Genomic DNA, 13,104 nt, shown 5'->3' on the forward strand with positions numbered 1-13,104 from the left:
CTAAAATAGTTTCCAATCAGAATGCTGCCCAAATGATGACTGCAAGATTGGCCCAGGATGAACGGAAGTCCATAACATTTTTTTAGTATGTGCAATAGGTTTCGTATTAGTAAAAGATGTGGACAAATTGGAGAAAGTCCAGAGAAGAGCAACAAAAAGGATTAAAGGTCTAGGAAACATGTGAGGGAAGATTGAAAAATTAAGTTTGTTTGGTCTGGAGAACAGAAGACTAAGAGGAGACATAACAATGTGCAAGTACATAAAAGGAGGGAGGGAGAAAAATTGTTCTCAACTTCTGAGGATAGGACACGAAGCAATGGACTTAAATAGCAGCAAGGGCAGCTTTGGTTGGACATAATGTCAGAGTAGTTAAGCAGTGGAATAAATTGTTTAGGGAGGTTGTGGAATTTCCGTCATTGGAGATGTGTAAGAGCAGGTTAGATAAACATCTGTCAGGAATGGTCTACATAAAATTTAGTCCTGCCTAGTTCAGGGGACTGGATAGACAATCCCTCGAAGACCCCGATTCTATAAAAATGCATCATATTAGCGGTTTACACCTGTATCGTTCCACTGGTGTGGCTACTCTGCTGTAAATTTCCCTAACGTAAATAGGACTGAAGAGATTGAAATCTGAGCAGAGGAAATGGGAAAAGACTTTTTTAGTCAGATTGTTTAAAACTTTTTTTATACCTCATAAACTCCATAAAAAAACATTTAGGAGGAAAAACTCTTTCAGTTAAAGAGTCATGCATTCTCCCCACCTCGGCAAAAAAGCAGTTATCTAGTTCTCACAGTAGCCAGCAAAACCCAGAAAGATGAGAATAAAAAAGGGGTATATGTCATAGAGCTGGACGGGACCTTGAAAGGTCATCAAGTCCAGCCCCCTGCCTTCACATCAGGAGCAAGTACCATCCCTGACAGATTTACCCCAGATCCCTAAATGGATTGAGCTTACAACCCTGGGTTTAGCAGGCCAAGGCTCAAACCACTGAGCTATCCCTCCCCCATGTTACAAACATTAAAAACAAGAAGTTAAAACATTTTGTGGCCCTTCTCATACATTATACCCCCATGTTCTCTCCCCTTAGCAGGTTATTTTTAAGCCATCACCATAGTTCCTAATGTTTCCAGATACTTCCAGTGCCTTTCACTAATCAAATTTCACGATGGACCTAGACTTTGTACAGCCATAGTTCACGTTCATGAATGAGGTAGCTTTTAGGGATGTGAAGGGTTAATTGGTTATCTGATTGACCAATAAGCAACACTCTAAATGGGTAATGCTCACTGGTTCCAGTTAACTGGCATCCAGTGGGGGCTGCAGCAGCTCCCTCCCTGCTGCAGGCCAGGGGCTGGTCCACTGGCCCAAGGTACGAGCTAACCGGGCTACCGCCCGTGGCGCCCCATTGTAGTGGGCACCGCGCAGGGATGCCAGGTCGGGCGGGGGCGGCACTGCACATGCTCCGCGCGCCCAGGAGCGGGGCCGCGCATGTGCTGGGTGCCCGGGGGCGGGGCCACGCATGCGTCACGCTCCCGGGGGCAGCGCCAGGGCCCGGGGCACGCGAATGGCTCGGGCCAGCCTTGGTCCAGCCCCGCAGGGTCCCGCCACAGACAGGGGCTGCTCTTGTCTGACAGCCCCCGTTCACTGAGAGCCCAGGTGCCCTGCAGGCAGGGGCTGCTCCAGTGGGGTGGGGAGCCAGCAGCCAGTGACAGACTGAGCCCGAGTGCAGGGCTTGGGTGGGAGTCCCATGGATTGGGACTGCTCCAGCCAGGCTGGCGCAGTCCCCAGCCTGGATCCCACTTAGTTGGTTAATGTTAGGTCAACCTAACATTTAACTGGTTAACAGCCCTACTAGCTTTTGCACCAGTCATTGTGTAGACCAGTCAGTTGACCTTGGCTAGGTAATTGAGGCCATGCATATTCAATGGTCAAACATTTTAGGAACCTTAAATGGTGTGTCCCCAACTTGAGATGCTGAACATTTGAACTTCAGCAGTGATGGGCACCTGCCCCTCCAGTTGGAGTAGTAAGGAGTCCCATGCCGGGCACCTAGAAAGGGAAGCAGCCACAGTTAGTGGGTATGTCTGAAAAATATTGTCTCATGCCTCACTGGGGCTATCTAACCCTATATAAAATGCTTCAGAGGGGGAGCCGAGTTAGTCTGTACAGGATAAACTTAAAAAACAACAAATAGTCTGGTTGCACTTTATAGACTAACTATGCTGTGCCCATGAAAGCTCATGATACCATCTACATGTTTTAGTTAGTCTATAAAGTGCTACCATACTATTCTATATAAAATGGATAGTCTTATACTTTAATAAACAGAGTTTCCATGAGTGTATTTGGGGCTTAATGAGTTATTGCTTGTATTATATTTTGAGACTCTCTAAAGTGCAAACGCAAAGATGCATTTATTTTTTTTTATTTTAAACCCCTCTTAAACTCTTCTTCTGTTTCTCTAGGTCAGATCTTGCCAACAAATCGTAACACGCCAAGTCCCATAGACCCTGAGACAATCCAAGTTCCTGTGGGCTATGAACCTGACCCGGCAGATCTTGCTCTCTCCAGCATTCCTGGCCAGGAGATGTTTGACCCTCGTAAACGCAAGTTCTCTGAGGAAGAGCTCAAGCCACAGCCAATGATTAAGAAAGCCCGTAAAGTCTTCATTCCAGAAGATCTGAAGGTAAATTGGAACTGGTGATCAGGCTGCTAGAGAACAAAATGTGAACGCTATTTTCCCCATGAATATTTGGAGCATGAGTCTCTTTTCATATGCTGATGTAAATCAGGAGTGACTCCCTTAAAGCCAGTGGAAATGTGCACATGAAAAATTGATGTGAGATTGTGATCAGAGCAGGCCTGAGGGGAAGGATGCCTTTATGGTGAAGGTAACAGGCTGAAATGTAGCAGATCAAGATACCTTTCCCCAGATCTGCCAGAAACTTCCTATGTGACCTTGCACTAGTCACTTAAGCTCTCTCAGCCTCACTACCCCTGGTCAGGTCTACACTACAGGAGAAAGTCGACCTAAGATATACAATTCCAGCTATGTGAATAGCATAGTAGCTGGAGTGAACTTACCTTAAGTTGAATTTCCATGGCATCCTCACTGTGGGAGGTTGATGGGAAAAACTCTCCTATCGGCTTCCTTATTCCTCATGACCCCATGGAGTACCAGGGTCAACAGGAGCAGCATCAATGGTCGAATTTAGTGAGTCCTTACTAGACCTGCTAAATCAAACCCCAGAAGATTGATCTCCAGAGTATTCTTCTCAGGATGAGTGTAGAGCTGGCCTAAGTCTGTACAGTGATTAGTCCAGTGAGGTCCTTCATCTTATTTGGGATCTTTGTTATTCTTTATCCTCACTAGGGCAGAGACAGTAAGCTCTACAATATGCCGCACTAATGCCTTAAGTAGGGTATGAAAGTGGATGAAATTCACCCAGAATGAATGGATATTGAACAGTTGTGTCCAATGAACAATGAGCGAAGCTCTCTCTGCTGTGCCCCAATCTTGAGGCTACCTTAATTCTCTTTATGACTAAGGACAAACAATGGGCTGAAACATCACTTTCCCTAAGTGGACGTGGAAGGGGCTAAATTAAGTCTCGTAAAACACAGTGGCTGTGTCTAGACTGGCAAGTTTTTCCACAAAAGCAGGTGCTTTTGCGGAAAAACTTGCCAGCTGTCTACACTGGCCGCTTGAATTTCCGCAAGAACACTGACGATCTCATGTAAGATCGTCAGTGTTCTTGCGGAAATACTATGCTGCTCCCGTTCAGGCAAAAGTTCTTTTGCACAAAAGCTTTTGCGCAAGAGGGCCAGTGTAGATAACACAGTACTGTTTTGCACAAAAAAGCCCTGATGGCGAAAATGGCGATTGGGGCTTTCTTGTGCAAAAGCGCGTCTAGATTGGCACGGACGCTTTTCCACAAAAAGTGCTTTTACGGAAAAGCGTCCGTGCCAATCTAGACGCTCTTTTCTGCAAATGCTTTTAACGGAAAAACTTTTCCGTTAAAAGCATTTGCAGAAAATCATGCCAGTCTAGACGTAGCCAGTGCAGTGACTCCGAATCAAAAAGTTCAGGGTCATAATTTGACCTCCTTGAAGTTGTCTGTAATGTAGCTAAGGACAAACACACGCCCACACACAAATACATATATGTATTTAAATGTATAGTTTAAAATATATAATACACTTCAGGGGTGTGGATTTTTTTTTAAAGAATTGGCTGTTTAGGTAGGACCTACACTGTCACAGTGTTTGTACTTATTGTGCCGACTGCAGCAGTGTTTAAGAATCCTGTTCTCCAAGCATGCTTGCATCAGCACTCACGACAATTTCATCTCCTTTTTCTGGAGGTTGCCGAAAGTCACAGGCAAAGAGAACGTTTCAAGCTTCTAAGACTATAGGAGAGCAAATTAAAAAACTAACTTTAAATAGGACTTGACAGTAGCCCTCGGTCAGGGTTTCAAAAGTGAATTTGAAATGTTTTCTATTGCTACGTAAAAACACATAAACAAACAAACATGGTCTGCTCTGCACCCACCATTTGGCTTTCAGCTCTAAGGCACAAATACATTACCAAATTGTAGGGACCCCAACTGAATGATTCAAGGACATGCTTTACTGAAGACTTGGGCCACTTTATTTTTACATGGAAAACACTGTTGGCATTATGCAGCTTCCGTGAGGACGTAGCATAGTGCATGGCCTTGAACTGCTGTGGTTTCCCACCAGACAGATCTTTAGCCAACTGACGTGAATGGGAAACTTTCCAAGGACTGCAGTGGGCTTTGATCAGGCCCCACGTAGACAGAGAATGGGTACGTGTTTACAGTAGACTGATGGCATTAGAGAAAAGGTCTGTTACCATTTGCTATTTTTGTCCCTCAGGAAAGCGCTGTCAGGAGCAGGTGTCATCATAGTTAAAGTGTCAAAAAAAATTCACATGTCAAGTTGTAACCAAACAATTTGTTACCGTCTTTGTCCAGAGTATCCCCAGCCTTGCTTTGTACCTATTTCCTGATACCATGTGATTACTGTGACAAATTCTGCTTGTAGCGACACCTTTACAACTCCATCGAGATCACGCCTGTTTGGGCTGTGAAGGGTCTGTCTATGTAAAGGCACTTAAGTCAGAAAGGTTACCAGGTGTAAGGAAAGTGGGAATTTGACCCCTTGTGTCAATTATCATTGAGAATCATTCTACACCAGGTTATATTTACGATTTATGCAGAAAGAAAAGAAAATTGCAATCAGAGGCGCCCTTGGAGTATTTCATGTCAGCAACTGAAAATGTAGGGTCCTCCGTGCAAGGAGGTTTTTGTGTTTTCGGCATGTGATGACTGGAGAAGCCAGGTGCTGGTTCCTAAAACAATCATATTTGGTTGTCCTTGGCTGTTAACAGGGTAACTGTTTCTGTCCTGGCATGAGAACTGGCTTTTGAGCTCTGGGGAGAGGTAAACAGATTAGGCCAGTCAGTTGTCTCTGGACTACACGTGATTCTGAAATTCCAGCCTACCCCTGCTCAGGCTGGATTAAGGGATTTACCATTGCAGATTGTTAAAATAAAGATGGGTGAGGCTGAGATGGCACAATAATGAATTGCTTAAAGCTGATTTTTGTGGAGAGGAATGAGAGGAAATTGTAACCCAAGATTTAGGGTCATGGGTTTTTTTTGCTTTCTTTTTTTAAAAAGGGAGATGGGGGGGAGGTGTCCCATCTAAGAACAAGTGAATGGAGAATTCGATACACTGGACTAGGAATGTAACATCCTGTTTAATTAGTTAGTGATCGCTAGTGGTGGTGGTGTAGTGTGAACTAGGCTTTAGGTAAATAAGCAGGCCTAAAAGTATGCCTGTTTGTGAGACTCTTGCACATAGATTTAGTATTTGCCTCAGGAATTACTGATATTGTCACCAGTCAGTGGGATGTTCGAGTGAAAACAGCAGTGGCCAGTGAAATATCAATGGTAAAGTCACTTTGGAGCCTAGAGATTGCAGTGTGGTTAACAGTGGAAACTCGTGCCTCAAGAAGTTGTTAGTTTACCGAAATCTAATATCTTCTCTCTTTTTCTTATGTACTTAATGAGCAGGATGACAAATACTGGGCAAGACGTAGAAAGAACAATATGGCTGCCAAGCGATCGAGAGATGCTCGGAGGCTGAAGGAAAACCAGATCGCCATCCGCGCCTCTTTCCTGGAGAAAGAGAACTCAGCCCTTCGCCAAGAGGTGGCTGACTTACGGAAAGAGCTGGGCAAATGCAAGAACGTGCTGGCGAAGTATGAAGCTCGGCATGGGCCCATGTAAATGGCGGTTCCCCTCTCCTTTCTTTTTTGTTGTGGGTTGGCATTTTAATAGATGGACAATGTGTTTCCTGTTTGATAGCACCACACCCAAACCAACCTGTCTGTCATCAGCACTTTACCAGAAGTAGAAACAAAATGGACTTACATTATTTTTCATTTGTGTATGCGTGTGTGTGCACATCTCAGCACTTCCCGTTTTTATGAAACCCTCTTCAAAGGGTGACACATTTTTACCTGGACTATTGAGAACTGCCATAGTAAGGTTTTTTTGTTGTTGTTGTTTTTTTCCGGTGCTGCTTCTGATTAGGATTGTTATGTTGTTCCAAACAGTTCCAGCCTCACAACTTACTTACAAAGATCCCAGAAAAACAAAAATAATAAAAGATAAATCTCAGTTTTCAAAAGTAACAAGTTATTGTTAAATTGTGTCTAATCAGAAAAAGTAATGTGCTAATGAAGTGCACAAACAATAATTCAGTGCAACACTACAGAAATATTAATTTATAAATTGCTTTTGTTGTATTTTAAGTTCTGGTGATAGCTGTCTTAAGATTTAAAGTGCTATTAGACTGAGTTAGCTCTGCTCATTATAGAGCCCATTATGACTTATCTATATCTACTAAGTTTCCTTTTATTTCCACAAACACCAGATAGGAGAACTACTAACAGTATACAGAGTGTGTATTTTGCACTGTCTGTACCTAAAGCAATAATCCTATTGTGCACTAGCGCATGCTGCCTGGATGTTCCTAGTGGACGTAGGATGAGTCCCCTACCTAGTAAGAGTTTTAATGTCTTATAAATAAAAGACCCATTGATATGAGCATGCTGAAAGCATCCCTGGTGTGTGTAAAAAAAGAGAGAGGACAATTAGTTGATACAAGAACAAAATTTAAAAGGCTCAAATCAGATTTGATGTTGAAATTAAAGGAGGTTTTGGTTTAGTTTTCATTTCTGCATTGTTCAGAGTCCCATTTTGTGATTAACTATTCATTTTTCCACTTTTTGTAATATATTTTCTGAGGATTATATCTTGCTGTTTTAAATGCATTTTTATTTAGTTAGAAGAGTCACTGTTTTGCAAACCCCACTTTTCCAAGCGACATTATTTTGAGCATGTCTTGAACTGATGGTTCTGAACTTTATTCTGTTTTCTCTATCTGCTCTTGAACATATGCTCTGTTACAAAGTGGACTTCTGAAAATGAATGTAAAAGACACTGGTGAATTTCAGAAGGCAATGGTGTTGTCATATACTGTGGTTAATCCAATCAATGTAAATGTTTACTATAGACCAAAAGAATAGATATTATAAAATGTATAAAGTTTATACAGAATAATTATAGTATGGGGTGTTTTGTACAGTATTTTTCAAATACCAATACTGACAGTGTATTTTGAAAGACATATTATATATAGCAAAGAAAAGGAAAGAGCTATTCCATGTTTAAAATATATAGGAAAGATATATATTCACTAATATTGTACAGAGAGGAAGTGCTTTGGGGTTTTAGAGGTCGTTAATATTTTAAATGTACCACTGACACATCAGCATGTTTTGTGCTTTAAATTAAATTTTTTGAAAGTAATATGGCTTGACAGAGTGCTTCGTATTACTGAAATATTAAGAGGCTTTATAGTTTTCCATTAGAAACATATAAAGAATCTGTCTGACACAGAAAAGCACAACATGGAGTTTAGTCAAATATATATTGGACGATGCAATATTTTGTAGAGGCAGAAAAATAAAGTACACAACAAAAAAATCTCATGCTTACTTCAATTCTGCTGCTGCTGCTAAAATTTGTTTCCATCTGAAATTCTTAATAGTCTTGTTCATTTATGCAGTTCATGTATTGCATACATTTATTTACATGTGAGGAAAATATGGTGCTACATGTTTGGCTCACAGTTTTCTAGGGTTTTTTCACTTTTTTTTTTTTTCAAATAAAAAAGGTTATTCATTCCAGTAAACCATTGCTTACAGAGATTGTTACAAAGGACTAAGCATTTTGTTCTACATTAAACATATCCATTCTTTAATGGGATTTTTCCATTTTTCTTCCTCAAAAGTCACAGGATCTATTAATACTTGGTAGTATCCTGTGGACCACTAATTCTGTGGATTGCATGTCCAGGAGTTTCAGGAATGGTCAGAGTAGAAAGTCAATTATTGTCCAGTATGAACCAGATGGGATGTTTGGAATATTTGCCCTGACCGTGTTGTATACAAGTCAATATATCTACTGACCAGAAAACAAACTGAGAGTTTCAGGTTTTTTTAAAAGAAGTTATTTAGTGTGGGCAGGGTTCTACAAGATGCTGTTAATATGGACACACTGTAGCAAAGTGGCAATTTGCAACAGTACACTGCAGCTGAAGTTTGAAATAGCAGAAGTTGTGGTTGTGAAATCAGATGAGACATAAATAACAAAGTATTGGTAGTTTCCACGGTTGACATGATCATTCATCCACACAAAAAGGCAGCTGAGTAAATTTATAAATGAGCACTTCTGTCTTTTTTTAGGAGTGTGTGTATTGTGTAGCCACCCTACAAAAACAAGTGTCTCAGACTTTTTTGGGGCGGGGGAGGGAGAACAGGGGAACAAGGTAGGCTTTCCACTGTGTGCCAGTAGAGGTTTCTAGCAGCTACCTCATCTACCATCTCAAACACTTCTGAGTCTGTTCAGGTGCCTTACATATCTACAGGTTGTGCATACTCTTGTCAAGGCATGAAGGTTTGACAATGCATTTTGCACAACAAAACCAAACCATGTTTTCTGACTTGGAGAGACTCAGAATAATCCAGAAGGGCTGTGGAAGTCCAAGAGCTAATGATATTAAAGCAACACCCAGAAGCACTGCTAACACTAGAGTCATGTCAATCTTTACATTTAAAGCCACCATTGGCGTTGTCATTTTGACTAGGATTGTCTGAAGCACCTAAAGGAGACAGGGGCTCCTCTTTTACAGCGGGATTTGGGTATCTAATGCATTTTTTTAAAACTGTGATAAACCTTCAAATATAAATTCTCAGCCTAGAATACATTCCCAGAAGACTTAACAATTTTTAAAACGTTTTTTAACCTTGGTTTTCAACTGATAAGAGCACTGTGTCGCGCATACTCAAGATTCTGTTGGGCCTTATTAACTCTAAAATAGTTCTTAAAGGTCTATCAAATTATATGGCATTTCAAAAGGATCAAACCATATCTTTACATGATAATCCACTAAAATCTAATAAATAGACAATAAGCATTGGCTATAAGTTTGCTTGATGCTAGCCCTTCAGTCAATTATTGCAACTTTGAAAATGATTTATTTTTTAAACAGTGGTATTGTTTTAATTTCAACTCTATTCATATAGTTTCTATTACCTTAGGAATTAAAGGGGGAGGAGTTGTCTTCTGATGCTGTTGGCACTAAAATAAACAGGATAATTGAATGAAATTGCTGACTTCAATCCACAAAAGCAAGGAATTCAGAACTAAGGAAAACATTCTGGGCTGACACTTTCACTTAACTCATTCTGCTGTGCCTATCTATTGAAGCATTACTATGCTATGTAACAACACAGACACTGGATTGAGGCCCCTGCAAAATGGGATGAACTTCTTGCCTTTGTGGGTTTATCGGCCACTGATGTCACTTTAAAAATGATTGTGTGTGATTTATTAGTGAGTGAGGGGTGTGGGTCATTTTTGTTTTTTAAAACTTGGAAAAAATATTTAAACATTACAAGTGATCAACCATTGTATTTTGGGCAACACCACAAGATAGCATCTGTTTAAATACAAGTTTAACATATAAGATCAAATTAAATGTATGTCAGGAAATGGATTGCATCCTGTATGCTGCTCAGCCCAATTCTTTTTGTCTGTTATTCTTAATGTTTAATAAAACTTTTAAATTTTTCTTCTCTCAGCAGTATATTTGCTTTAATCTGTCCGATACTGGGATGGTCTCTTCTTCAGCCCATACACTTGAAGGTCTATTATTAGCTATCATTGGTCCTGAAGAAACAACCCATAACATGGCACATCTCCAAGGGCCTTCTTTTCAGTCAGTCTTAGGTCCATATACCAATTAAATTGCATGTAAAAATATCCCCTTTGCAAAACACTTGCCAAGCAGTTGTATAGTGCCAGACGACCTTCGAACATGAAGTTACTTTCCAAAAGACCCAATTTTTACAAGGGACTAAAAGTTACTAAATAAAGCCATCAGTTCCTGGATGTGCTGATATAATTGATACACCTCCTAAGCTTTTTGTGTTCCTCAGTAGGGCTCTTCTGGCTGCCCTCAGGAAAAACAAGCAAGCAGGGCAGACTGCGGGCTATTTAAGAATCCCTAGGCTTTCCACAGTTACAGTACAGGTTGAACCGCTCTAGTCTAGCACCGTTGGGATCTGACCAATGCCGAAACAGAGGATTTGTTGACCCACGGGAGATCAATATTGTCTAGCAGCATTACCAACAGGTCCACTGCTTACTGGTCTCTTAGGCTATGTCTACACAGCAGCATTATTTCAGAATAACAAAGTCCATGTCTACACTACAGTTATTTTGACATAATGTTGAAATAACGTCGAGCTGGAGGACTTCTTACGCTGACTCCTGTGACCCTCATTGTAGGAGGAGTATGGGAAGTCGGGGGAAGAGTGCTCGTTCTCAGACTCCCTGCTGCGTAGACAGCGCCAAAAGAAGCTATTTCTACTTAAGCTACACAATTGACATAGCTCAAGTTGTATCGCGTTGTATCGCTTATCTCGGCGGTAGCCTTGCAGCATAGACATACCCTTAGAAGACGTTTAGAGGTAAATTAGAGCTAAATAACAGTACTGAACACTAAGAGCTAGGACTGGTGGCTGTAAACAAACTTCTCCCTCAGCTATTGTAGGGAGCGATTGTAGCTGAGGGAGACGTGCCTCTCCCCTAGCCAGGCAGCCCCATGCATAGCAGCCCTGAGTCCCTGGGCGGGGCTCGTTAAGCAGCTGTAGAGCCATTCTGCCACCCAGCTTAGAGGGAACAGTGGTGACTGGAAGACTTTTCTTCATAGTTTTTGATGCCACCTTTGCCTGGTGGTGACATGAGAACATTAGCGCACAACACACTACATGTACATTTCCCTGAACTTTTCCTACAGTGGCTGGGTAAATTTTCAACCAAACATGCCAATTTGTGGCAACCACTTTTTTTTTTTTTTAAATGGAATCCCATCATTTTACCAAGCCTTTCCTTTGGGCAGGTTTTTGAGGTCTCGGATGGAATCTCGGGGGATGGAGGGTGAGCAAGCGGCCTAGCTAATACCTTGGTGATTAGACAATTCACTTGTGACCTGGTTGACTCAGAGCAAAAAATTGATCCTGGTCTCCTGCATTCCAAGTGAATGATCTAATCACGAAGCTTCGGGCCACAATGTTTCTCTCTCTCTCTCTGGGTTTGCCAGCAAAGGCCTCAGTTTCAGCCCCATGCAGAACAAGTTGTGAAATCATAATTTCTAGTGAATTCATTTCCATACACTTGTACCTCTTTAACTGGGATTCCCTGGACCACGGATGTTCCTGGAACACAGAGCCCAGGAAAAAGGAAGTCTGGTGGCAGGGCAGGAGCGCTGTAAGGGGCACCGGCAACTCAGCCGGGAGCCCAGAGTGTGTGTGGGAGGGGGCAAAAGAGGATGGATGGCATGGCGAGGTGCTCTGGCCTCTGCGAAGTTCCTTGGCCCCAGTGGCTGGAAAGCTCAAACCTGGCCAAGGAGCTCTAACCCCAGGGTCAGCCAGGGAACTCTGGCTTCATCCTTGGCTGCGGCGCTCCGGCTGCATTCTGGCTCCAGTGGCTGGGAAACTCCAGCCCCAGAGGCATCCAGGAAGCTCTGTCCCGGGCCAGGGAGCTCCAACCCTAGCTCTCTGCCTAGCCACAGAGCCCAGTGGCTACAGAGTTCTGCCCCAGCTGCAGAGCCAGGCGAGTGCGCAGCTCTGGCTGTGGCACTCTGGCCCCAGCAGTAGTAGGGCTGGGGAGAGCCCCAAGGGCAGGCTGGTGCCCTAGCCCAGTGGTAGCATGGCCACGAGGGGAGGGACCTTCCCTGTTCCGGAAAATCCCCTTGCTCAGGCCCAGCCAGGTCTTACGGGTGCCGAACCAGCGAGGGCCAACCTGTGCCTTAGACCATGCATTACACTGCTGGCTTGCATGTGTTCTGAAATTCACGTAGGACAGCTGGAAAGAATTTGGTTCCCTCTGCCCCCATGTTATAGCTAAATTAGAGTTGGAGAGGACACCGCCATGGAATCGTATTGGGACTGATAATCCAAAGACTGATAATATTACGAAATCAGTGCCCACTTCGGGGCAGGCAGTGGCAGGTCCTGTGTACAGTGCCTAGCACCATGCATCTTAGCCCTGAATGAATCCTCTGGGTCCTACCATGCTCTAAGTAACAGTATAGGTTGAAAAGCTTCAGGGGGTAGCCGAGTTAGTCTGTACAGGGTAAACTTTAAAAACAACAAATGGTCTGGTAACACTTTAAAGACCAACAAAACATGGTGATTATGAGCGTCAGCTGAAAAAGTGGGCAGTGCCCATGAAAGCTCATGATACCAGCTACATGATTTGTTGGTCTTTAAAGTGCTACCAGACCATTTGTTGTTTCGTATCGCTTGAAACGCTCTACACTGGGACACTGTGGTCCAGCAACCGCTGTGGTCCAGCACAAATATCGCAGGACCAGAAAGTCCTGGTGACGAGCCAGCAGACAGGGGAGCCCTGCAGAGCTGGCAGGGCAGTGGGCTGC

General features: G+C 42.8%; 1 protein-coding gene across 2 annotated transcripts in view; it reads left to right on the forward strand.

Moving 5' to 3' along the window:
• The window catches only part of HLF (HLF transcription factor, PAR bZIP family member), a 47,302-nt gene extending 37,070 nt beyond the window's left edge, over positions 1 to 10,232 (forward strand). The window contains exons 3-4 of one of the 2 annotated variants that reach the window (XM_006125142.4): positions 2,470 to 2,690; positions 6,102 to 10,232. In XM_006125142.4, coding sequence (XP_006125204.1) covers positions 2,470 to 2,690; positions 6,102 to 6,320 — 440 coding nt within the window. In that variant the 3' untranslated portion in view covers positions 6,321 to 10,232. The remainder of the gene's footprint in view (positions 1 to 2,469; positions 2,691 to 6,101) is intronic. The other variant, XM_006125143.4, reaches the window with a different exon arrangement.
• The last annotated feature ends 2,872 nt before the right edge of the window (positions 10,233 to 13,104 follow it).

Source organism: Pelodiscus sinensis, chromosome 20 (genome assembly GCF_049634645.1).
Source record: "Pelodiscus sinensis isolate JC-2024 chromosome 20, ASM4963464v1, whole genome shotgun sequence".
In the NCBI taxonomy this organism is placed as follows: Eukaryota; Metazoa; Chordata; order Testudines; family Trionychidae; genus Pelodiscus; species Pelodiscus sinensis.